At 39.5% G+C, this 27479-nt stretch overlaps 2 protein-coding genes across 2 annotated transcripts; one reads left to right on the top strand and one right to left on the bottom strand.

Moving 5' to 3' along the window:
• Nucleotides 1-297: 297 nt before the first annotated feature.
• mto1 (mitochondrial tRNA translation optimization 1) lies at nt 298-16222 on the top strand. Its single transcript, XM_083903487.1, has 13 exons — nt 298-386; nt 1102-1311; nt 2054-2253; nt 3378-3495; nt 4340-4638; nt 5071-5183; nt 6796-6986; nt 8896-9026; nt 11593-11797; nt 12674-12845; nt 12937-13046; nt 15114-15271; nt 16047-16222. The coding sequence occupies exons 2-13, from the start codon at nt 1122-1124 to the stop codon at nt 16218-16220; spliced, it is 2061 nt and encodes a 686-aa protein (XP_083759613.1). The 5' UTR covers nt 298-386; nt 1102-1121; the 3' UTR covers nt 16221-16222.
• Nucleotides 16223-16453: 231 nt separating this feature from the next.
• LOC310938860 (tectonic-3-like) lies at nt 16454-25895 on the bottom strand. Its single transcript, XM_083903488.1, has 14 exons — nt 25478-25895; nt 23770-23884; nt 23456-23553; nt 22379-22485; nt 21581-21689; nt 21098-21210; nt 20568-20606; nt 20214-20288; nt 19434-19553; nt 19257-19355; nt 17931-18034; nt 17680-17827; nt 16678-16812; nt 16454-16600 (listed from the first exon to the last, which is right to left on the bottom strand). The coding sequence occupies exons 1-14, from the start codon at nt 25728-25730 to the stop codon at nt 16511-16513; spliced, it is 1605 nt and encodes a 534-aa protein (XP_083759614.1). The 5' UTR covers nt 25731-25895; the 3' UTR covers nt 16454-16510.
• Between the last annotated feature and the right edge of the window lie 1584 nt (nt 25896-27479).

Here is a 27479-nt window from a genome sequence, read left to right as displayed (position 1 = left end):
CCTATTGTACACGTGGCAGCCAGCACATAAAACATCAATAACTGTGTGTGAGTTTTTTTTGGTTTTTTTTTCCTCTTTCCAACAAAGAAATTACCTTCATGTTTGTTTACCTCACCCTTTCATGTGTGTGCAATTGTACTTGCTCTTTTGTTAATACTTGTATTTGTTCGTTGATGAGAGGACATTTAAGGACAGCCAATGACCCGACTGAGAACAACACATTTTTGAGTGACTCTACTCCAGTTATTACGGCTGGAAGCTGAACACATCATGGCTGCCTCCATGAAGAGCGTTTGTGCTTCATGAGCGTTTTCATTTTTCCCAACTTGACACCAACAATCCAGGAATTAAACAGAAGTGCTCCGTCGTCATCATCTCCCGAGACTGTACGTATCTTTAACAGTTAAATTGTTGTTTTAGATCCTGTGTATTCATATCCTGAACTGTTGAATCCAATGTACATACATGCAGTGATCTTATAGATATTGTCGATCAGCAGAAATGGTCAGTACATCTCTGCATAACTCTAAAACTGGGGGTGGTAGTTTCATTGGCTGCCTATTTGTGTCAGTCAGAATTAATAACATATACATTCTTACCCAAAGCATTATATGTATCACATGTGAATTGTTTTGTGCGAAGAAATTGTTGGAACATCCATTATCCACTAAAATAAGGAATTATGGTTGTTATGGCCGTATAATAGTCGGTTTTTGGATATTGCAGGGTTGATATGACGTGCGTTAAATGTAATAGGATATAGGAAAGGACAAGAATTGCTCAAGAAAAGTGTTAATTGCCATCCTAAATTGGGTTTTGATGTAGTGCTATAACTGTTGATTATGTTCTCTATTAATTCATCGTTTGATCTATAAAATGTCAGAAAATGTTGATACACCCCTAAATGAATCTTTGGAGGAAAAAAAACATTATTGTCTTTTTCATTGTAATCAAGATAACCTTAATATAAGTTTGTTTTTAATTGAAATGAAATTGAATAGAATCCAATAGGATAATTCAGTAGAATTATGATTAAGACCTTTTAGTGCAAAACAAAGCATTTAAAAGCTGTATATTAATATCTGACCTTGACATCAGCAGGTGAGCAGTCGGCATCTCACATGTTGACAAAGAAGCGCCCCCTCCTGTGGAGTGTCCTGTCCCTGCTCTCCAGACGGACCGCTCACCTTGCCAGACAGCAGTATGATGTCATCGTGGTGGGTGGAGGTCACGCAGGCACAGAGGCGGCAGCGGCAGCAGCCAGAGTGGGAGCTGACACTCTTCTGGTCACACAGAAAATACAAACCATTGGTGAGATAAAGGGGCAGTTCACTCTGTTTCGGTGGTTACCAATTAGGGGTGTCTGACCGAGATGGGGTTAGTAAAGCTCCACGGAGGGTGGTGAAGCCCTTTTAAATTTAAGGTTGTAGTCATTTTATATGTAATATATAGATGACTCGGCATTTAATCCATATATGTGAGGACCACATCGAAATGGGGGTAGATTGAAGGTATATTCAAGTTTTTTTAATTTTCACAGGAATGACAGCATGGGCAGACATGAACACCTGCAATATTAATCCAGTGAGAATAAAATGCTGAATTTCTCAAAAGGATATCTAAGGATATTTAGTTGCAGCTAACAATTATTTTCATATTGGATTAGTCTGTCAAAATTTTACTTGATTAATCGTGTTTGATTAAAAGTGTTTTGTGTTTTTTTCATTTTCTAGCTTCTTTAATGTGAATATATTCTGGTTGCTTTGCTCCTACAAAGAAATCATTCTAACTGAATCATTTTGCTTTGTGGACAAAACAAGACATTTGAGAACATCATCAGAGTCTGATATTTTATGAACTAAACAATTCATCGAGAAAATATTCGATGATGAGTAATTAAATAATACAATTGTCAGTTGCATTTATTCTGTCCTGTATTTGTCAGAATACATTGGTGGGGGTGATGGAGATCCTCAGTGTAAACTCGAAGGTTTGTCTTCATGTTATTGTGGATAAGTGGACTGAGATGGTGACTGGTCCTTGTTCCTTGCAGGTGCTCTGTCCTGTAACCCATCTCTGGGTGGAGTAGGGAAGGGGCAGCTTGTGAAAGAGGTGGATGCTCTGGATGGACTTTGTGGTCGAGCAGGAGACTGGGCTGGGATCCATTTCACCATCCTTAATCGCAGTAAAGGCCCCGCAGTGTGGGGCCCGAGGGCTCAGCTGGACCGTCATCGCTATCGTGAATTCATTCAGGTATCAACTATACAGAAACCAAAGAACTTTGTAGTTTTCTGTATTAAAGGTTCAGTGTGAAAAAATGACTGAAATCAAATGGTAAGACTGTGGAGTGCAACAAACAGAGGACTCCTCCACTCACCCCTCCCTTTACCAAATGCATCTGGGAACTACAGTGGCCTTCATATTACAACAAGGATATTGTATTTCATTTGTATAGTAAGGTTGGTTTGTCTCACAGACGTTGTACTGTGCCAGTTAACCAAACTCCTACTTTGTAGCCTTGAGATTAATTATTTTGGTGCACTCGTAACAGCATGGGTTACCAGGCCTCCAGCATAATCTTTTACAAAGACAGAGCGCACACATGATACATTTTGTTATATGAAAATGAGCAACGTTTTATGTGCAAAAACATGATTCATTGTTGTGATGTGCAGCACCATGGTGACATTAAACATTAAACTCATGGGAGGAAGCCGGAGAACCCGGAGAAAACCCCCCCACACACAGGGAGAACAGAGCAAACTCCATGCAGAAAAATGATTATTCATTTTGAAGTAGTTATATAAAAACATACTTACCTAGCATATTCAATATCTGCCAATAAACCCAGCCACATTTTACACACTGGACCTTTAAGTATACCACAAAATCTATCACCCCATCACAAACTGTCTGACGCACATCAAATTCTGGCTGGACAATAACAGCAACAAAACAGAACTCAGAGCTGCCCAGGACGTCTCTGTCCTCATTGTATCATCATAATGTCACTCCCTCCTCCTCTGTGCGTAACCATGGTATCTTAATGGACTCCACCCTCCTTCAAATCTCACATCAGCAGCATCACCTGGACATCACCGCAACTCCCTCTTTCAATCCACTGCAGAAATACTCATCCATGCCATCATAACCTCCAGACTCCACTACTGTAATAGCATTCTGTGCGGCCTTCCCTCTACTGACCTCCAAAATGGGTCATGTTTTTTTTGTTTTGTTATTCTGTTAAGTGTCTTTGCGTGTCCTGAGAAGCGCTATAGAAATGTAATGTATTATTATTATTTATCATTACCAGTGTTGTCACCTGTGATAGACTTAAAAGTGTGTCACTGTGTGTCTGTCTGCTGTTTGTGTCTCAGTCTGAGCTGCTGTCCACTCCCAGGCTCACGGTGTTGGAAGGTTCAGTGGAGGAACTTCTGGTCACAGAGCCAAACCCAGAGGAGCCGGGACAACACAGAGTTACAGGGATACGTTTGGGTAAGAGGACAAGGACAATGTCACTGTTAATCCTTACCTACTTTATCACACCATTTACATTGAGGTTTTTGTATATGTTTACTACTACTGCTGCTGTCAGAAACAATCATTAAAGGGATAGTTCAGATTTCAGCCACAATAAGCTCAACTAATAAAATCTGTGCCAGCTCAGTCAACGATACCATAATATGTTTGCTGCTTTATCTCACTTTTAGGCAGCCTTATCCAACAGAAAGCCAGTTTCTGTCGCTTTGTAAACCACTCACTCCCGCACCTAATTCCATAGAGAAAATCTCACATTTTGAATCACTGCACACAGGAGTTCTTAATCCACATTCAAAGTTCAAATGTGTTGTTTTGTGACTTCAGTGTTTGATTCTTTTTTTCATGTTTACTTAAGAGACACAAAGTTACCAAAAGAGGCACCAGGAGAGCAGCAAGTGCCTGTGTCTCCACAATATTCTCTGTGAACTTTGGTGTGGAAAGTGAGCGGTTTACAAAGTGACACAAGCTTCAGTTTCTGTATGAAGAGTCTGTTCGTAGGTGAAATAAAGTAGCTATATATTGTTACATATTGTTAAGATAGCATAAACTTAAGTAGATGAGTAGTAGTAGGTTTTATTATTATGTTAAGTGGCCATTTATTGTGTCATTCAAACTGAGCTACCCCTTTAACATCCATATAATATATGGATGTTGGCATATATGTTGGTATATTATACCAACATATATGCCAATCGGTAAATTGCACTTTCACACACAATTTTCAAATGAGGGTTTGTACTTACAGGAAAAAGTAGCCTGTAAATCAGTTTATGGTTCTTCACTTCTTTCATCCTCTCAGCAAACGGAATTCACCCCATCACAGCCAGCTCAGTGGTTCTTACCACAGGAACTTTCTTATCTGGTGCCCTTTTCATGGGCCAAACCACATCCCCCGGGGGTCGATTTGGAGATGCTCCATCTAGTGCTGGGCTTTCTCACACTCTGAGGGAGAGGCTGGGACTAAGGACGGGCAGATTGAGAACTGGCACTCCTCCCAGGATTGTGAAGGATTCAGTGGACCTCTGCCAGGCTAAACTTCATCTCCCTGACACACATCCAACTCCATTCAGCTTCCTTAATAAACATACACGCTGCAAGGTAAAGTTAATGTGAGGTGTACTTTTTATGTTGTTGATAAAATGTCTTTAAAATGTTAAAAAAAAAATTGATGACTGACTTTCAGGACATCAACAAAGTGAGGCTTAGGCCTCTGTAATCTGTGCTTTCTTCTCAAATAAATTTTTTGTTCACTTATACTTCTGAAATAAAAGCCTTCTACATAATGTCCACTTAGCTATATGTATATATATATATATATATATATAGTGTTTGGTATAGAGGCTTCATTTCCCAATGACAAACGACTATGTTAGAGTGAGATAAAGCAGTGAAGATATGCTTTAGTTATTATAGACTCAAGCTGACGTAGATCTGACAAAGTAAGTCTTTTGAAATGTGAGAATGAGCATCTCAGCCTGAGATTCCTTTTTAACTTAAGAGTGCTTTATTTTGGAATGAAACTCCCTGAAGCCTGAAGAGCAGCTGCCTTGTTACCTGACCAGTACAACTCCTGGAGTGGAAAGAGTAGTGAAGGAGAGTCTTCATCTCAATTGTCACATACAGCAAGACACCAAGGGACCCAGGTAATCATGCACACACACACACACACACACATTAATCTTAGATGTTCCACTTTGTGAACCATGGCGCTTGAATTTTTTTGAAAATCACCTTAAATATACATGGGTCATCGAAAGTGCTTGAATTTTGTGCAAGAAAGAAGTTCTTCTTTTTGGCTCTATACACCACTACAATGGATTTTAGATGAACAAACAAGATGTGCTTTAACTGCACACTTTGAGCTTTAATTTGAGGGTATTTACATCCAACGGTGTAGGAATTACAACACTTTCTATATGTGCCTCCCACTTTTTAGGAGACCAAAAGTAATGGGACAAACTAAACAATCATAAATCAAACTTTCATTGTTTAATACTTGGTTACAAATCCTTTGCAGTCAATTACAGTTTGAAGTCTGGAAGGCATAGACATCATCAGACGCTGGGTTTCATCCCTGGTGATGCTCTGTGAGGCCTCTACTGACACGGTTTTCAGTTCCTGCTTGTTCTTTTCCCTTAAGTTTGGTCTCCAGCAAGTGAAATGCATGCTCACTCAGATTCAGGTCAGGTGATTGACTGATAACATTCCATTTATTTGCCTTAAAAAACTCTTTGGTTGCTTTTGCAGTTTGCTTTGGGTCATTGTCCATCTGCACTGTGAAGCTCTGTCCAGTGAGTTCTGAAGCATTTGGCTGAATATGAGCAGATAATATTGTTGGAAACACTTCAGAATTCATCCTGCTGCTTTTGTCAGCAGTTACATCATCAATAAATACAAGGGAACCAGTTCCATTAGCAGCCATACATGCCCACACCATGACACTATCACCACCATGCTTCACTGATGAGGTGGTATGTTGTGGATCATGAGCAGTTCCTTTCCTTCTCCACACTCTTCTCTTCCCATCACTGTGGTACAAGTTGATCTTGGTCTCATGTGTCCAGAGGATGTTCTTCCAGAATTATGACGGCTTTTTTAGGTGTTGTTTGGTAAATTCTAATTTTGTCTTCCTGTTTTTGAGGATCACCAATGGTTTACATCTTGTTGTGAAGTAAACTGTTGTGAGGGGGTTTTTCTTCACCAGGGAAAGAATTCTTCTGTCGTCCACCACAGTGGTTTTCTGTGGTCTTCCAGGTCTTTTGGTGTTGCTGAGCTCACTGGTGCATTCTTTCTTCTTTAGAATGTTCCAAACTGTTGATTTGGCCACACCTAATGGTTTTGCTATTTCTCTGATGGGTTTGTTTTGATTTTTCAGCCTAATGATGGCTTGCTTCACTGACAGTGACAGCTCCTTGGATCTCATATAGAAAGTTAACAGCAACAGATTCAAAATGCAAATGTCACTCCTGGAATCAACTCCAGAACTTTTACCTGTGTAATTGAAGATGAAATAATGAGGGAATAGCCCACAATTGTCCATGAAATAGCTTTTCTGTCAATTGTAAATTAAAAATCCATTGTAGTGGTGTATAGAGCTAAAAAGAAGAGAATTGTGTCAATGTCCCTATATTTATGGACCTGACTGTATGTTTATATGTGTGTGTGCAAGGCTGTGGACGGGCGTGAACGCCCCCGTTAGTGTGTGAAACTCAGACACAGCAACTCTCTCTCTCTCTCTCTCTCTCATACACACAGGTACTGCCCGTCCATCGAGTCACGCGTGCTGCGCTTCCCAGGCCGGAGTCACCAGGTGTGGTTGGAGCCCGAGGGGTTGACCTCTGACCTTTTGTACCCACAGGGCCTGTCTATGACCATGCCCCCCAACATGCAGCTCCGACTCATCCGTGAAATCCCAGCCTTGCACCGGGCTGAGATCCACACTCCTGGTACAGTAACAAAATCCTCTTTGGTCGACAAGTCATGTATAATGCTGCAGTCACACTGAATGCACATTTTAGCATCGCACTCTTACGTGCATTTGTGTCTACCAGATAGACTGACTTCCTCACTGACTAAACAGTCTCTGTAGATACAACTTCTAAGGTCGTGGAGCCACTGGACACGTACATCGTGTCATCATGTGACATTCGTCGATTTTTTTTCACATCATTGTATGAAATTACATTTTTCAACTCCAGAGAATAGAGCGATTGAACCAAAAATGCACGTCTGTGCATTGATTTTGAAAGCTTTTGTAAACTCACTGCTGGAAGAATTGGCACCGTGTCCAGTGCGACCACAGCATAACAACAATGCACACACTGACGTCTATCAGTTACATTGATGTAACAGATGTCTTACCTTCACCCCTAAAATTAGACTTGATATTAACACCCAAGTGGCCCAATCATAGATGTTTTCCTCTATGATCGGTTCTAGTGTGTCATGAATGTGTCCAGATACGATCACAAAAAAAACCTCATTCAGAATTTGTGTCCTCTGTCCTCATTTGTCAGTGATCTGATCATGTGGACAGCCTTAAGTAGGACTGTTTACTCCTGACATTAAAGGTCACGTAGAGTGGTCCTGTTGCACATATATGTTAGTTTTGGAGGTCTACTTACATACATTAACTTGTTTTATGGTCAAAAACCTCCTAGTTGCTGTAAACGAGCCGATAGAAATCTGTCCTTTTTTGAAGCACTTGTCAGCCGCGCTATTTCAGACATAAATCTCGCCTGAGAAGACGGACTGTGTTGTGATTGGCCAGTACCCCGGAAGTGACATTCGGCACACCCGCTCTCAGAAGCGCAGCTCCTCCCTCTGGAACGGTGGATGCACTGCTCCTCATTATCAAAACATTGTTTTAACAGTGTTTAAAAATAGCTTCTTGGGCTTCATAAACAAGGTCATGACGCAGATACACACTAAAAAACAGCATTAATTGGAACTTCCGGTCTAGTTCTGCTTTAAAATGCCTTCTGGACGCATCTACTGTGGGTGACGGTAGCTCAGTGGTAGAGCAAATCGTCTTTCAACTTGAAAGTTGTGGGTTTGCTTCCCAGCTCCACTAGTCGACATGCCGATGTGTCCTTGGGCAAGATGCTTAACTCCACCCAGCATGTGAATGGTATATAAGATGAGTGAAAGAAAATGCACTGCACATAGATGAATTAAAGTGTGACTGAATGGGAAAATTGTAGTGTAAAGCAGCTTCGAGTGGTCATCAAGACTAGAAAAGTGCTATATAAATACAAACTCTGACATATATACAGATGTGTCTGATGTGAACTTTCGTGTGTGTTAATGACAGGGAATAGCAAAAAAAAAAAGCTCTGTGGTATCATTAAATATAAAATCATATGCCAATCAGTGTTACAATTGTTATCTCTTTTTACCTGTCACTTCAGTCAAGACACAGACACACACATAAACACACACAGTGACTGTATGGACACATCTGCACAGTCAGACTTGATACAAATGTGTATCAGGAGATGCATTTTAATGTCGGACATGAACAGTAACACAACATTGTCCACTTAGAATTAGTCATTTTTGCGCACACTCCAATAAGTGATAGTAAATTTGACCTCTGCATTTAACCCATCCTTATTCACACCAGTAGCACACATGCACTATTAAAATAAATAATAATTTTGCATCCTTGATTAATTGAAAAATAATTGGTCAAATACTTGATTACAAAAAATATTCGATAGTTGCAGCCCTAATGTAAACACGTAGAATACAGGGAGTAGGGTATAATGGATTTACCTGCCTGTTTAAACGGTATATATTTACAGTTTATGAAACTGACAATTTCATTTAAAAAAATTTTTTTTGGATTTCCAGGTTATGGTGTACAGTATGATTTCGTATGCCCCACTCAGCTGAGCCCTGCTCTGCAGGTGAAAAGCACTCAGGGTCTGTTTCTGGCTGGTCAGATCAATGGAACCACAGGTTATGAGGAGGCTGCAGCACAGGTACGTGCTTTATTCATTCATTCATTCATTCATTCGTTGAAACACAAAAGTTCTCTCTTTCATGGAATAGTTATTCTTCATAAGAGTACTGTAAACTCACATTTCTGAGTAATTAAGAGGAGATGTAGCCGGGTTTCTGACCTTTCTGACCTGTGATGTGATGAAACAATAGACCAGGGGTGTCAAACTCATCTCAAGTGGGCTGAAGCAGTACAATTTTACAAAACAAATGATGAACAAACCTCAAATTTCCTAAGGAAAAGTAAAAGTACAAGCAATAGACCAACCAGAAACTCAGTTGACAGCAGGTACTGATATATTGATTTAATTGACCCCAGCCATTGGGAACAACACTGGTCCCAAGCCTGGATAAAGTGGACACTGTCCACTGTCTCTCTCTGCTGTTGACTTGAGATTCCATGCAGCACAATGAGTGAGTACGATATGCGAGAGAGAGCAAATGACATGATGCCTGGGAAATGGAAATGTAAATTCCAACATCTCTGTCTCATCAAGAACATTACAAAGACTGACTTTGACCAAGATCCCAAAGACGATCACTTGTCCAGATGCAGAGCGTGCAGTAAATCAATAAAAGTGGACGCCACTGGCGAAAGAAGCAGCTGTTACATGAATGTCCTCCCATTTTAAACTGTCAGCTCATTCAGTCCTTGAATTTGAGGTCAACCAAGGTGTCAATAGTTTACAATAAACTAAACATGGATAAAGAGCAGTGTGCGAAATACCCATTAATAATCAGGGGGGTCCTATCTCCCATATGTTGCGCAATACTTTTCACGTTTCACCACCCCAGGTGCAACACTGCAGTATTTACTATTTTCTCTGTCAGATGTGTGCTTGTGTGGGCCTTTTCCACAGCGCCATTTGGAAAGCAATTCATTATTAAAAATACAAAATTACAATAAAATAATTTGTCTGGTTGTAAAGGATAAGATAGCATGCAAAGTGTATTATACACATTTTTTTTTTTTTTTTTTTAATCTCAAATTTCCAAAATATACGAAGAAAAAAGAATTGAAAAAAAAACATTTTTTCACACACGTCACTCGCTTGCTGCAGCTGCATTCAAGGTGTAGGGTGCATTCAAGGTGTTTTTCTTTCGAGCATAGGAATCTACATACACGCCGCGCCATGCGGTGCATTAATTATATCCGCGAGAAACGCGCGCGGATATTATGGAATCGGTCTCGCGCGTCCGTGTCCGCAGATTTTAGCCGTTAACGCGATAACTGGAAAGGCGTTTGAGATTAAATGTTCTTATTTTTTTTATGGGTCACATACCCCCTGTAGATGATCCCTATTGATTTTGAGCTGTCTACCATTATTATTAATTCGTTAATTAATTAATTAATTAATTAATTAATTAATGATATAAAAACTTATATTTTCGCCTGTATCTTCCAAAGTATTGCAGGTATTGGCTTCAAATTTTGCATGGGCATCACATACCACCTGAGAATTATCCCCATCTTTGTAGCTTCATTATTAATTAGCAAATTAATTAATTTATTATGCTAAAAACACATTTTGGGCTTTATCTTCCAGACTGATGGAGATATTGCCTTCAAATTTTGTACAATTATTCATGTAACAACTATCTACAAGTACAATCATTATTACTTTGGCTATGATTGGTAATAGTTACATAATAAGTTAACTGGTTAACTTATTAGTGAACACAGAAAAAATAGTTAAGGCATTTTTTCTTTATTATTGAGCTCATTTGGACACATTGAGGATATCATGGGTTTATTTAGCACTTATTCATAATATTTATTACATTATAATATAAATGTATTAATTATCATATAAAAAATAGTTAAGCCTCCATTTCTTTATTAATGCATTGAATGGAAAGTTTGAACATATTGTAGCTTTTTCATGAAATTTAATAAACATAGTGTATGCTTTTTCATGACATTTGGACACTTTGAAGATATGGCAGGTGTGGTTAGCATTTTAATATTCATAATATTTAACAAGGTATAATAGGTTAACTAGTTTTATTAAAAACTAGAGAGAAATTTATGAGTTCAGGTATTCTGTGTTCAATATCGAGTTTATATGGATACTTTGAACATGTATAAAGTGTAGTCAGCATTATATCATAATATTTAACAGTTATTTTGTTGAATTTATTAATAATTAATTAAAACAGTTAGTGGCAGGTGCGAGTATACCCATATACTTTGGGTATATTTGAAAGTTAAGGATTGGACAAGTTCGCGGATATACCCCTTGCTGTCGGCCCCCGACAGTGTAGGCTAGTTGTTTTTCTTCGATTATAATGTTTTTATGATCGTGAGAAGCCAAAATAAAAATCATTAATAAAATTCAATTAATCGTCCAGCCCTAGTTTAGACCCCCCTCAAATTTTGCCTTTGAGGCTTTCAGGGGGTCTCGAGTGTTAATCAGGGGGGTCTAACCCCCCCAGACCCCCCTATATTTCACACAGTGATAAAGAGTATATCCTTACATGTACACGAATGATAACGAAAGTGTTTCCTGAACAGCCTACATATATGAAATATATGTGTGTGTGCAGGGGCTGTGGGCGGGCGTGAACGCCGCCCGTTGGGCGCTCTCCTTACCCCCAGTGGTGCTGTCTCGGACAGAGAGTTACATTGGAGTTCTGATTGATGACCTGGTGTGTCGAGGAGTTACAGAGCCATACCGCATGTTCACCAGCAGAGCTGAGTTCCGGACCTCTCTTAGGCCGGACAACGCTGACCTCCGCCTCACTCTGAAAGGTCGGTAACGTGTCCGGGACTTTGGTTATTGCAGAAGCGTTGAGGAACAATAAATTGTTTTAAAACTGTAGTTTGTAACTTTTAAAAATGATATTCAATTTTTTTTTTTTAATGTCAAGAGAGATGGAAACAACAGCAGCATTTATCCATTAAACCCCGTCATTGTGCGGTTTCACGGGATAATGCTTCTTGTCCCTGCCTGCCCCTGCTCTGCTGCTGTATACACACAAACATTCCCCTCAGTCAGGTCTGATAGTATTGCTTGACAGATCTCGTTTTCAGATGAAGGACATAACATGCAAATCATTTTCCATAATTTCTGTTCAGGAAGACTAAACATAGGTGTGTAATGATAACAACAAAAATCACCAAAAGTTTTACACTTTAGCAACAGTAATCCATTAAAATATCACCAGATAAATACACATCAAGGTAGGGCTGGGTCCATATGGCTCATAAATAATATCTGGATATTGTGAGTCTATATCCTGTTATGAAAGATCTAGAGGATATAAAGTTGTACACAGCTTGTTTCTCTTGATTCATAAAAAGTTTTCTTTTGAGCTGTTTGTGCTTCTTAAAGGAGAGAGACAATACACTGTAAACACACGAAAATAAAATATAATGATTTGTATTGCATGATCTTAAAATACACTTATTACCTTTCATTTCAGATAATACCTGCTTTATTTCTTTGTCTTTTTAATGTTAAATGAAAGATATTTACATGTTAGAAACAATGACATTGACTATTTATAAGGCCATTTTCTACTATAACATAAATATAACGATTATCAAAGCAACAGTTTGATAATCTGTCATTTTATCAACAGGTATAGAATGTTTATCATGTTGTTGTTGTTTCTCCTGTGTCAGGGTTCGAGGAGGCAGGATGTGTGTCCTCCCTGCGTTACCGTGAGGCAGTGAGAGTTAGGGACAGTCTGCAGGACGCTCTAGCCGCTCTGCAGACTCTCACTCTGTCCACAAACATGTGGAGGAAAAAGCTGCCCAACATCCGGATGAGTGAGAACAAGAAAACACTGCTCACGTGAGTGATGTACAGGACACTGTGGAATCACAAGTGTGACAGATGTGAAAATGTTAACCTGTGAAGTCGATCTGTGTGACTTATCTTTCAGCGGGGGGGAGCTGCTCCAGTACAAAGATGTTTCTTTTGAAATGTTGGCGTCCATCTTCCCAGAGAGCCTTTCACCTTACACAGAATTCTCACAAAGACTCAAGATAGAGGGTAAATGCTGATCTTGCAGAAACGAAGTCTTACCTAAATGAATTGTGGGATTTAAAGGTATAGTTCAGATTTGTTAAGTGTGGTAATAAGTGTTACTGACACTGTGCCTAGAATCTGCAGAAGCCAAGCAGGCACATGCTCAGTCAAAACATGGTTACCAGCAGGGACACAAGGAAAAAACAGATTTATTTACCCTTACAACATTTAAGTCTACAATATGTAAATAATAAAACCCATATTCACATATTCAGACAGAAAAGTGACGTTTGTAAAATACACATCAAGGTAGGGCTGGGCACAACACATGAGTTTTTGATCAACTGATGTATTTATTGACTTTGGTGGTTGAAATTCTTTTTCCCATGTATCCAAGTAACCAGTAGATCCAGTAGTAGATCCTGTGTCTCCACAAGTTAAAAACAACAATTTTCTCTATGGACTTTGGTGCGGGTGAGGGAGTGGGGAAAGATTCAAATATTGTACAGTTAAGCTGGCAAAGAATTGATTGTGTTAACATTTATTTTCCTGGCGTCCCTGCTGGCAGCCATGTTTTCATGTGACTGCATGCCTGCTGTGGGTTGTAAGCACAGAAATACTGCATTCCATTTAGACCGGAAGTGGGAGTGATGTCACCCCCCAAGTTCACCGCGTTCCAGAAGAGAAGAAGTTTTTTCGCCATTGTGTTACCATAGCAGTCGACGAACAATGCTCTATATTGCATTTTGCACACACAAACGGTGTTAAAAATGAAACAGTACTCTGTACAACTGATTGCAATGGGTTACCAAAAAAAATTGTAGTTGTCTATGTCTTTTCAACTGAATTAGGACCATTTTGCGCTGCTGAATCCAAAAATAACATCCATTTTTCTCAATCAGGTCAGGTTTTTATGCTAATTTGAGTTTGAAAAATCCGATCTTCTGACTTAATTGATTAGATTTTTGCAACATTATCAGTTGATTTTCGTTAATATTTCTCATCCAAAAAAGGTTTTAGGAGAAAAAAAAAGTATTCTAACAGAATGTATTGATTAAATGTTACAAACTTTAAACAACTCTTCTTGCCTTTGGTCCACTGACACAGATACTCGGTGCATGACCTGCATACCATGTGTGGCACCCAAGCTTTTCCTGGTCACCAAGTTTAATACCAAAATAAGCACAGTAAGCACGCTTTATGAAACTTGTGACTAGATTCCTGTTAGGAACAATGGTGTATTCACTAGAGCTGCAATTAACGATTATTTTCGTAATCGATTAATCTGTCGATTATTTTCTCGATTAATCGATGAATCGGTTGGTCCATAAAATGTCAGAAAATGTTAAAAAACGTTAAGCAGTGTTTGTCAAACCTGGAAATTACGATGTTCTTGAATGTCTTTGTTTTGTCCACAAACCAAAATGATTCAGTTTTAATGATTTCTTTGTAATGTGGAGCAAAGAAAATATTCACATTTAAGAAGCTAAAACAATCAGAAATCTTGTTTTAATCATGAAAAAAGCTTCAAACCGATTAACGATTAATAATCGATTCATCGTTTAATCGTTTCAGCTCTAGTATTCACCGCAGATGTAGCAGAATACGTCAGGCTTGTTTTTGCAAGATCTTCTAGTCGAGGCCATTTCATTCACTTGTAATATAAAACAATTAGTCATAAGTTGGCACATGCAAAATCTTCAGAATTTGTTTATTGCAAGAAATATAAAATAATTTTGCATCATATGACGTAAAAATACCTGTACAACCGAAAGTTGACCTGATTGAGCAAAACTAATGTGATTTGTGGATCAAAATTATCCTAAATCAGCTAAAAAAAAAGAAATGATGAGTGTCGATTATGAATGGAATGCACCAGTAGTGTGCTCAGTGCAGTCAGCTGCATGTAAGATGCTGACCGTGTCCACACTTTAGGAAACCTGGACGTTTCCATTAACACCTGTGTTAAAGTCAATGTCACAGTTACCCTTCTGCATCGCCTCTAATTCTAAATATTGTGTAATGGTTTTATGGCCTGTTTATCTACTATGACATAATCAATAATAACAACTGTCTCCCCCTGTCATGCAGCTGTGTACAAGCCATACTGTGACATGCAGAAGAAAGAGATTGAGAGAATTCAGAGAGAGGAGAACATGTCTCTCCCACAGGACGTAGACTATTTCTCTCTGCCTGTGTCACTGTCTCAGGAGGTCCGAGAGATTCTGGACAGAGTTCGACCCAGCACTGTGAGTCTATCTCTCTGTTGTATTGTTTACTGATACCTTACGTTACACACTGCCCAATCTAAGAGAAGGCACGCACTGGAGTTTCTGTTGAGACACCTGTAGCTTTGATCACGACACTCACTGTATGAGATCTTGTGTTGGACAGCTGTGTAGGTGATGGCTCATGCTCCCGCATTGTCATCTTAGAATATGCTTGAAAAAACTGATCATTCAGTATATTATCAGCTGACCTTGTGTTTGTTTGTGTTTTTTTGCTGAACTTTGACCTAAACAACTGAAGCAACCCCAGATCATAACACTTGGACGGGCAACAGGGGGCGCTGCGCCCTCTTACCAAAATTTTGCATTGGATGCTATCCATTACGCTACTTTACACAACATGCAGTCTTGCTTAAAACAATAGTTTTCCAGTGTAAAATATCAAATAGATGCCAGTAAATTATATTCATGTTTATTAGAAAATGTCTCCAGAAATACTAAAATTGTGGTTAATAGACGGTCAGACGGCTTTAACAGCTTAGAACTTAATCCTGATGTTGTGTTCTTTGCTTTTTAAAATGTAATATCTGACCCTATAACCCCACCTGCTTCAGCACTCACCATGCCTTCAATTTTGCCCTAATACTCATTTTGTTCTTGGAAAAAAAAAACCCTACAAAGAGAGACACTAGGCAAAGTGGTGCATTCCAAAAGACCTAAAATGATTCATATACTTTGGTCCACCTATTTCAGTTCAATCTTGTCTTAATGAAAATAACTCTGCTTTCTCCTGCAGCTGGGTTCTGCTACACGTTTACAGGGCATTACTCCTGCTGCAGTTGTCAACCTGCTGCGCTACGTTCACGGGACTAACGCGGGACTAAAGCAGAGGATGCACAAAAAACAACCGGAGCAAAAAGAGGAGAGGGACGAGGAGCAGTGTGCAAGGAATGTCTCTTTACCTCAGTGATGTAGTAACTCATGAAATATCTAATGTACAAAACCAATACAGTCTACAGTCTATAAAGGTATTTGAGGATGAGTGTGACTTTTTTTAATCGTGAAAATAAAAGCCAAATGTTTTCATTTGCCTCAAGTGTCCTGCTACATTGTGGAGAATTCTAATCCTGTTAGCCACATGACTGTGAACAGCATTAAACTCCACGTGACCTCAGCATCACAGGCATCATTAATAACAATGTGCCTGTCCTGCTCAGCGGTGCCTCGGGTGAAGAAACCAAATGGAAACTTCCAGTCAGGTTAAGGCGAGCCTCTGGGGGATGCTGGGTAAACTGTAGTGTCGGCAAACATCACCTCGGTTGTTAGAGCGAGACGGGACGACAGAGGACACTGGAGAAGAGAGGAGAGTTTTTAATACACGAGATACGGAACAGTGTAGTAGACATTTTGAAAAGTGTATTGTTTACCTTGAAGTTTTGACACTTGAAAATGTATTTGGCCCCCAGGATGTAGTTCTGGGCAAGGTCTACGAGACCATGACGAGCCCATAGCACTTGGATAGAGAGAGAGTTGGGGAGAAGGCAGCCAGTGTCACATGATTCCTGAGTGAAAAGACAAGAGTTAACACTTGTATACAGGGTGAAGTAAAAATATCTTTAAACTGACTGTGTGTGATGTTTTCTCTTGGGTATAATTTCACTCCAGTTGCTGCCTGCTTGTCACCTCATAAATACATTTGGTTTGGGGGTGGAGAATTCATTCACCAATAACCTCACAAGCAGAGAGGACTACTGAAGTGCTGGTTCATAATTGTATAAAAGCGGAACTAGACCAGAAGTTCCAATTAACGCTGTTTTTTAGTGTGTATCTGTGTCATTACCTTGTTTAAGAAGCCCTGAAGGTTCTAAACAAACAGTTCAGCCACTGCTGAGAACGCTGTGTTTTATTGTAATCTCGGGGCTCAGCGAGATCTCTGAAAATCCCGTTATAGTTACGTAAACAGCGGTTCTCCTGAACAGCAGATCCTCCTGCTCCGGGCACTAGTCTGGGTACATCCGGTTGCGTACATTGAACCACAGAAGAAAAATAACGTCCGGTGTGGAGGTGTTTCACGAACAATGTTTTGATAATGAGTAGCAGTGCATCCACCTTTCCAGAGGGGGGAGCTGCGCTTCTGAGAGCGGGTGTGCTGAATATGTCACTTTCGGGTTGAGAGATTTGAGTCTCAAGTCTCGCTTTTAGTCTTTAATGATGCGTTTCATTTACATGGGAAGACTGAACTAGAAGAAACGTCACCACCAAGTTGATTTATTTTCATTCTATAATGACTTTCTAGCCAGCGATTTGATTTCACCCTGCAGACACATCTGGCAAGGACTCATCTCATTTGAGATTGAGATGCAGTCTGGGTCCAAGTTACTTTGTGAAGTCAGTGATCATAAAGCTTGAGCGATCTGCTTCAGTTGTACCTGTGGGCTAGCCGGACAGTCCTGAGTGATGACTCTTGTCCAGTTCGGCTGGGAGCCGGAGTTCATGGCGATCTCATCAGGAGCAGCAAGTCCCTGCAAGATCCCGTAAATCTGGGAGCGCAGGTCTGAACAGTCACTGGACGGGGAACTAGACAACAGCACACAGAGACACTGAGATACAAGAACAAAACGCTACTCCTTCCTTAGTTTGATAAAGAGACAATGGTGGCAAAGTGAGTCTGTGGATTCACCTGAATGTGCAGCCACTGATGGTGTTGTGTGCGAAGAGGATAGGTGCTCGTTTGCTGGAATCAGAGGAACATTCCCCACTCTGAGACAACATCAGCGTGGTCAGCTAACAATCTGTTAAGCAATCTTTAACCTTTAAAATGAGCTGGTGAAATTAAAACATTTTTCACAACCATTTCTGGTGTTTTTTTTGTGGTCAATGTTATTATTCTGTTAGTCTTTGTGAACAGAGACAATATAAGGGGACAAGAAGAATCCTGACAAACTGCTGAATGACAACATTATTGCTGCCTCCATCTGTCTTGAGATAATCACTTCCTGTGTGCCGCATGGGAATGTTGAATGGATACACAAGACCTGAACACTGCTATACTAAGACCACAGTGAGTTATGAGTTATATTCTTTGGGCTTCTTCCTCTTCTCCTTTCTTTTGCTATTACTGAGCCATAATGTAAATCGAGAAAACTGACAGTGACACTTTTCAGCAGACATTGACCAATGTTAGGGTGTTTAAACTATACTGTAAACTATACTATAGTATTTATGGGTTCATATAACCCAACATCCTCTTTTGTATACATATTATGTGCTCCTGCACTGTCTAGTCTCTGTATAATATTTTTTGTTTCATTTTCGTAGTGTTTCAAAAAGTCATGTAAAATAACATGGTTGCGGGCCGATGTTGCATTGCGATGACGCCATGTTTCTACTGTATAGACAAACGAGAGAGAACAAAATGAGCGCTGAGACGAGGCTGAGAGCGGATCTTTTTACGCGTTTAGAATGGAGGACCACACGTATTTTACAGCGGATAAAGGAACACCAGTACCTGACCGTACGCCCGCACCACGGAGAAAGACGACGAGGACGACATTTGACCGGCTGAGGATACCGTATCGCTCAGGGAAGGGAGGGGGTGAGCAGAGGAGCAGTTCGTTGTTGTAAATTTCAGCCTCTCCTCTAGATGTCACTATAAACTACTTACTTCATCTTTAAGTGAGAGAAGGTGCTGCTATTGGCTGTTTTACTCCTAACACTTGTTTATATACAGGTTCCGTGGGACCACTTCTCCAGCATCCACAACTGCCTATGCTGCAAAGGAACCTTAAATAAGGAACGAGTCTAAGACGTGCCAGACAATACACTTAAACCTGTAATATCAGCAGATATCAGAGATGGACAGATTGCCTGAAGTCATCTGTTGAGTATGAAATGAGTTTCTGTTCATGTTCATCCGAAGAGACGAGCTCAGAACAAACTGCTGCAGTATCAGCATGTTAGCGTTTTAAGGAGGATTTTGCAATGTAAAATTGAATGGTGAGGATACAGTTGCCACATTTCCATCAACGCGACCAATGACAGGAGATCCCACTCTGAGTCCATCTGTGGGGGCCAGTCCTCCTGGAGGGGACCTCTGAGTGTACAGCTGGAATAGAAATATGGTAATAAAGTCAATACGTGTTTGTCACTATTTCATGTGGTGTCTCTGTCTTTAATGGGTTACCTTGTACTGCACCGAGTGTGTCTGCTGTAGCACCTGATTTGTGTCCACATCGACTAAGACTATGTTGACAGTCGCAGTCGTTAGTTCTCCTCTAACTGTGTATCCTATGATCAACTCCACCTGGAGGAAAGTCAGAGGAAGCAGAGTTCATATTCAACTTAAAAGCACTTTTTTTAAGTGGTTTTGTATGAGGTACAGCACTGATTTTGCTCTGTCCTGTGACAAGAACCATGATGGTGATATGGAAGCTCACTCTCACTGAAAACATGGCTGTCAGCAGAGACACAAGGTAAAACTGATTTCAGTCACTTAACAAAAGAATCACCTAAAAAAAATCTCAGTCCGCTTAGGTCAAGAAAATCTTAAGAACATGTTTGCCATGTTATCTCATTGTTTGACAGCCTTTATTTCAGATTTACCTTACCTAACAAGGCAGCAGTAGACCAGCAGCTCCTGTGTTCCCATGCTCTAAAAATGCAGAATATCTCTATGTTCACAAACTTCCGTTTTCTATCAGAGAGGGCTGTCAAATGCTAAGACAACCATTATTAAGGCATCTTCGGAGTAAAACAATGATTTTATTAGATGAAGCTGGCTAAAATCAGTTTTTCCTTGTGTCCATCTACCTCTAAGTCTCAGGCTGGTTGTTGGTACAAGGGATGCACACAGGCAGCACACCCAGTGCTGACTATGTGTTAGTCACTGATACAATCGTGCTGTAAAAGCTTGAACTACCCATACAAAAAACATGTGATTTAAGACCACTGTGCAAATACTCACGTGTTTCACCACATTGACACAGTAATTGTCTCGTTGGATTGGTGCAGGCCACTGAGACTGAGGTGTAACTGAGATCTGAAACCAGAGTAAATACAGCATTGTACTCTCTGAGATAAAACATACCGTAGCCCCCATTCAGAACTGGTACTAACATCTCTCCTGAGTAAGTTCACATGTGAACACGTGCACATGCACTCTGAATGCATCGTAAAGTCAACAATAGTCAACATAATGCCACCCAACACTTTTATTACCTCCAACAAGGTCATATTTTTGCCCATGTGTGTCAGCAAAACTGATATGTTCATCAGCTTGTTCAGTGAGAGACACAAAGGTACGAAATCCATTACGTACCAGATTCTCTGTGATCTCCGCTGTCTCATCTACTGGAATCTGTACAAAATAAAAATAAATAAATAAACATTTGGACAGAAGTATTTCTGCCACTGCTTTTCAGCAATAATTATCTACACCAGTGCTTTCAAAACTGTGGGCTGCAGCTTCCTGGTGGGCCATCAGGAAGCTATAGGAAGTATCATTTTTACATTGAACTTTTAAAAAGTTCAATTTGAAAACTAATCAAACAAAGGAACAGAGTTTACATGATGGGAATTATGCATCTTAAAAATGTTGAAAGATTCTATACAGAAAACGCTCAACATTTTTTATATATTTTATATCCAATTTCCTGCCAAAGATTACACTAGAACATATATTTTGTACTTGGTGGGGAGCATAGTTGAAGGAACACTGTGATGGATCTGAGGTGGAAAAATGAGGAACGTTTGTATGTGTAAATCAGTTTTATAGGTTTTAAACTGTGGTGTTCTGAAGTTTGGGAATGACTGATCTTTATTTTAAGCATTAGGGAGGTTTTTGCTGACTTTGAGCAAACTTAAGTCCGAGAAGTAGGAGCGTGCGTTGAGAGTTGGGTCCGTGGTACAAGACTGGGGCATCAACATCCGGCTGCAGGACAGAGACATGGACCTTAAGAACTCTACAAGCAGATAAAAGCAAGTGGTTATTACATACAGTGGACAGTATCTTATAGGGCTGCATCTAAGGATTATTTTACTAATCTGTCAATTATTTTCTCGATTAAATGTGTGGTCCTTCTATAATGACAATGACAATCTTTACAAACAACAATCACAATATTATCTTAGGCAATATATCTTCTCCTTTTTCCACATCTATGTATTACTATGTATATGTATGGTTCAAACCTAACGATGCAGAATAACTGTGGATCCTACAAATCAATTGTGACTGGTGGTAAAAAAACCAAAAACCTGGATAACAAGTCTGGACTCACAAAGATGTAATAAATGACACTTGTACACACTGCGTGTGGGTTGTGAACGTACTTGCAGGGTTGCGACTGATACAGAATCCAGCGACGGGCCCTGGAGATGGCTGACGGAGGAGACTGCGCACAGATGAGCTGGGCATGAATGTCTGGATGACATCATCAACCTACAATAAACACATCCAGAGACCATCCATCAAGTCTCAGAGACAGGTCTCCCATCTCAGAGACAGGCTTGACCACAGCCAAAAAAAATCAATTTGTCTCAAAATCACTGGACTTATTAAATATGAAACCATCAGTTGCATGGTGACAAAAAATAATGTCAACTAGACATAAATGAACTACCTTTACTGACAAAGCGACAAAGCTTCTGGTCTCATAGAACAGCTCTCCTTATTTATGTGCACAATTTTGAAATGAGTATTATCAATGTTGTCTACTATTCATCTAAAAATATGTATAATTGATTTCATTTAAGTACATTTACTTTTTTAAATGTGCATCTTTCTTGTCTGTTTTTCATTTGCTAATCATGATTTAACAAAGCTACTTATTTGATGCTACTTTGGTTGCCATCAGGGGTTTAATGTTAATCGTTGTGTATGTGTATGATTTTGTCTATTATATAAATAATACATTAAAAATCACACTGAAAATTCTTTACTCAAATGTTGTACTTCCACATAATCTCAGCCACTATTTTCATAATTTGTTTATTTATTTCTTTTTAAATGAGAGCTCCCCAGACACTTTTTTTTTAGACTGCCACTTATACTTTAAGGATGTTCTATTCATTGAAAGGAGACTCATGATTGAGAATTCTGACTTATTTGAAGGAGAGATGCTCAGTTACCCTGTAGAAAGTTCTGCTGTCGCTGCTGCTTATTGGTACTGGTGGTGAGAAGTGGTATGAATCCCCTAAAGCTGGAGGGAAACCCTGAAAAGACTGGGCTGCTTTATCTGTTGAGACAGGTTAAAAAAAAAACAATTTGTACACATCCACAGTACACTGAAACATACTTAATAAATATGATGGACATCTATGCAGGAAATAGGACACTCTCAATTGACCGTAGGTGTGAGTGGGAAAGTGAATAGTTGTTTGTCAATAAAATGTCGCCCGGCGATGGACTGGCGAAACGTCCAGGCCCTGTGTCAGAGATTGGCACAGCACCCCCCGAGTGATTTTCAGGACATTCAAAGACACTCAAACACTTTGCAGGTTAAACAATAATATACAACACATATTTGAAGATGTGTTACAGAATATATACCTTTCCATCAGTTGATACTTAAAACTGAGGTCACGTTTTTTTTTTTTTTTACAGCTGTCTGTTACATTCAAATTTGTCAAAAGAGTTCATTCAATGCTGATTAAACGGCTCTGTGTTTCTCAGTAAAACAGTATTTCGATCATGTGTCACCAAGCAACCTTCCCATCAAAACACACAGAGGCAATAGCATCATTTTGCAATGCCTGATGCACCCATCTGCCCCTACTCGGTTGCTATACTCAATACTATACTCAGTTTATTGTTGCAGATTTGTGAGACAAATTTTATCAACAGTTCCTGGACAGATTTTAAAAATGCGTAAGATAAACAGAATAAAAAGGGAAAATTAAAACATAATAGCCTTTTCAAAATATTAAAGTTAAAAGACGATAATTCAAAACTACAGTAAAAGAAAAACAATCAGACAAACACATAGGTAAAAATAATATGTCCAGTGCTCTAATATTAACTACAGTCTCCTTTGATGATTGGTGAGCAGTTGACATATTCTGATATAATTATTCTTTGTGCAGAAAGGAAAATATTCCATTGAAATGTTTGTGCACAAGAAAGGCATTTTAAAGTATTATCATACTGATTCATATTAATTTATTTACATTTAAGGCTTATATATTTTTTAATTAGTAGATTCTTACCCTCAGATTGGACACAAAACATGGAGTCAGTCACTGTGACAAGAGATGAGTCCACATTAGCCCTAAACATCAGCCATTTCTCAATGCAAACTCCTGATCTGTAAAAAACAAACAAAAAACAATGCAATCAGATATGGCAGACTTCACCCTCTTCACGCAACCAGCCTCTGGTGCCCTCTGCTGGTCATATTGGCAAGTGCACGTGCGGAAGCACAAACAAACGGACAAATGGACAAACAAAAACACAGAACAGCCAAAAACAATACTTCACCCCACTGTGAAATGAGTTTTCACACTGTTAACTGCAGACATACATGGCTTTCTGTGGACAATCAGTGAAGACTGTACTCAAGTTGGCAACGCCACAGTCTACTGTGTCACAGCAGCAGCTGATGTCACAGGTATCAGGCGTTAAATCACAGAGACACCCTGGAAAACAACAACCACAACAAAAATACATGTGTCAGTTGGATTTAGAGAATTACAGAAAAATGCAAAATTTACAACATTTAAATTCTGAGAAATTTTCAAGCGGTTATGGAACTGCTCTGAAACTTTAATCCATCCAATATCTATACCACAAATGTGACCCTGAAGTCTGGTTTCACTCACATCATCTTGTCTTGTATGGATTAAGGGTGGGTATGTGACACCTGCATGACTTTCACTGGCTATCAGGTGCTTGAGTTTGTAGTTGATGTAGAAATGTAATTTAAATAATTTTATGTAGGTTTGTCTGAATCGAGACATTTTCCTTTCCTCAAAGACAAAGATAGTTTGATGAAAGTACATGCTACTGGATCTGAACAAGTTGATTGAGCAAATTTAAACTTTACTCCAAAAAGGTGTTCTAGGTCCGAGGGTCCTAGTCCGAATGAGTTTAAAATCGGATGACCAAAAACGTTCTTATCCTTAATGACTCTAAAACTGAAGTGATATTAATGACACCCCCAAGAGGTCTAATGTGGGTGTGCTTGCCAAAAATATTCCAGGCTTAATTTTGACGCTCAAGCGGTGCTTTGCACAAAGACTTTTCACCAAAGTTAGTAAGTTCCTCTCTTAACAATTAAGAAACGGTAATTTATGCTTTTATCTGCTCTGGAATTGAAGACGGCAATGCACTTTATTCTGGAATCAAGAAACAACATTTACAAAGATTCCAGTTAGGGCTGGGCAATACAAGAAAATCCATCCATCCATCATCTACCGCTTTATCCTCCACTGGAGGGTCGCGGGGGGTGCTGTGCCTGTCTCAGCTGACATATATCATTAATAAATCAAATCAATATTGCTGTAAGGCTGGGTGTCTATATCAGGATATATGAGATACATGTGGATATAAAGGTGCACACAAGTTGTTTCTCTGTACTTGTGAAAGGTTGTATTTGAGATGTTTATGCTTCTCAAATGAGAGTGACAATATACTGTAAATACATACTAAAATAATATATATAATCTACAGTTTATGATCTGTATTATATGATCTTAAAATACACTAATTACCTTTCATTTCCTATAATACCTGCTTTATTTGTTTGGCTTTTTAATGTTAAATGAAGGATATTTATGTGCATTGACTATATGGTCAAATTGATAAATGGTAAAAACACAAATACGATGATTATCAGCCTTTAAAACCAGGGAAAGTCATCACAGATACTTTATCATGATATGACGATATCCAAAATCTATAAACACATCTTGATGTCACAATCATATAATAACAATATATTGTCCAGTTGATTCTAAAAGCTGTCCTTCACCGACTAGACTTCACCGACTAGACACACCTTTAGTACCAGTGTGTGTTTTCTGATGTTTTCAGTTGTTTAATGCTAATTGAATACTGGTGGTTGGTCCCCTTTTGTCAAGCTCCACATGGTTTATTAGGATGTCCCAGTCCACATGTTCATGTGTATATCTGCAAGTTTTCGAACAGATTTTTAAGAGTCTTAAATGGTCTTAATCTGTGACGTTTCACTGTCGTGAAATGCAGGTTTATGCTGTTATATAGTGAGTTACCCTGAGGAGGCAGCACAGGCAGCTGCTCGGTAGGGGCTTCAGCTCCCTCTTCAGCTTTAGCAGTATCTGACTCGACTTCAGTCGCTGAAGCTTCCAAGTCGTCCGCGGCGTTAGCTTCTGGAGTAGTGTTCTGCACAGTTGTTGCGCTAACACTGGAAGTAGAAAACGACTCTGAATTTATGGATGTGTCAAGCAAACACACGGCGATAAATACTAAGAAAAACGACCGACACCACTGACGGGAGTTTATCATCTTCTTACAGGAACATTATAGTAAACCTAACTCCACTTAGCGAATAAGCTAGCGAGCCAAGGTTAGCTTATTTTAGCTCTGATTAATTCCCCTCGCGTCATGCGCAACGTGTACATTTACTAGTATATAAAATGGACTAAAGCGACGTTTAACATGAAATCGAAATGTAACTGGCCATGTCGAACAGTGGACCACTACAGAGCAAGCTTGTTGTTAACAAGGAAGTTGTCACTGACACTTCCGTTCCTATGATGATACCGTAAAGAACATAAAAGAGAGGGCATCCATCTTGAGTTCACGTTCTTCAAAATAGAGCAGGATGAACATTAGCAGAAGAACTAACATGGATGAGGCATGGGCGTCGCTAGCCCCTTTTTAGGGGTGCTTCAGAACCCCTAAATTGAGACTCAGCATCCCTAAAACTCGGAGTAAGAAATGTTGTTATTCTAAAACGTTTTGTCGTCTATGATAAGCTTAGATAATATGCAAAACATACTCCATAGTTTATGGTTTAATATATTTTAAACCATGATGTGTTTTAATGAAAATTAAAACACCCCCGTCTATCAAATGGTATCATCCTCTTCTCACCGTTACGTTGAGTGTACCTGTACGGCTGCACCATGTGCTGCACTGCTCGTCAGCCTCTCATCACGCACGAGTGGGAATCTGTGTTGTGAATCGAGTAAGTTGCTCCATAGCAAGCTGTCTCACACATTTTTCCTTTTACCTAGAATTATTCCGATACCAAATCTGCAAGAACTGGGGTCCAGGCACCAGTGACTATGGAAATACGACACTTATTTAAAAGGAAAAAGACAGATTCAGCAGGAGGTAAGAGACTAGGGACAGTCCATAATGACCTAATATAGCAGGTTGTATCAAATTACTTTTTTTAATTATTATTTCCTGGTAGCACCGGTTCAAACCCACAATGGAGAATACAGCTTCTCTTGTGAAAGGAATTTGTGTTTTAACAAATATTGTGTTTACAAACCCAATAATAATAATAAAGATGATGAAGATATTTAAAATGACACACCACTGTGTGCCCTTTGATTAGGGCTAAACAATTAATCAAAGTTTTTTTGACGGTACAATCACATGAATGTATGAGTTGTTGTTTCATCACCACAGAATGAGCCCTTTATATTTACTATATTAGGACTGGGTTTTCTCTATGAAGGCTGCCATGTTGGACCATGTTTTATTGGACAAACTTAAAGCGGCCATATGCATGCACTGCTACTCATTATCAAAACAATGTTTTAAAGCGGACCTATACCGGACGTTCCTATTAACGCTGTTTTTTTAGTGTGTATCTGCGTCATTGCCTTGTTTATGAAGTCCTGAAGGTTCTAAACAAACAGTTCAGCCACTGCTGAGAACGCTGTGTTTATTGTAATCTCGGGGCTCAGCGAGATCTCTGAAAATCCCGCTATAGTTACGTAAATACTGGTTCTCCTGAACAGCATGTTGTCCTGCACATCCGGTTGAGTACATTGAACCGCAGAAGAAGAATAACTTCCGTTGTGGAGGTGTTTCACGAGCGACAGTATCTTCTGACTCTGGGTCTGACTCCGGGTCAAAGTCATCAAAGGGACTGCTGCGGGGAGTCGTGAAGAAGCTATTTTTAAACACTGTTAAAACAATGTTTTGATAATGAGGAGCAGTGCATCCGCCGTTCCAGAAGGGGGAGCTGCGCTTCTGACAGCGGATGTGCTGAATAGTACTGGCCCATCACAAGAC

This window comes from Microchirus variegatus, assembly GCF_963457635.1.
Source record: "Microchirus variegatus genome assembly, chromosome: 17".
NCBI classification, from domain to species: domain Eukaryota; kingdom Metazoa; phylum Chordata; class Actinopteri; order Pleuronectiformes; family Soleidae; genus Microchirus; species Microchirus variegatus.
Note: the sequence above shows the minus strand (reverse complement) of the source record. Positions and strands in the feature narration are given on the sequence as shown.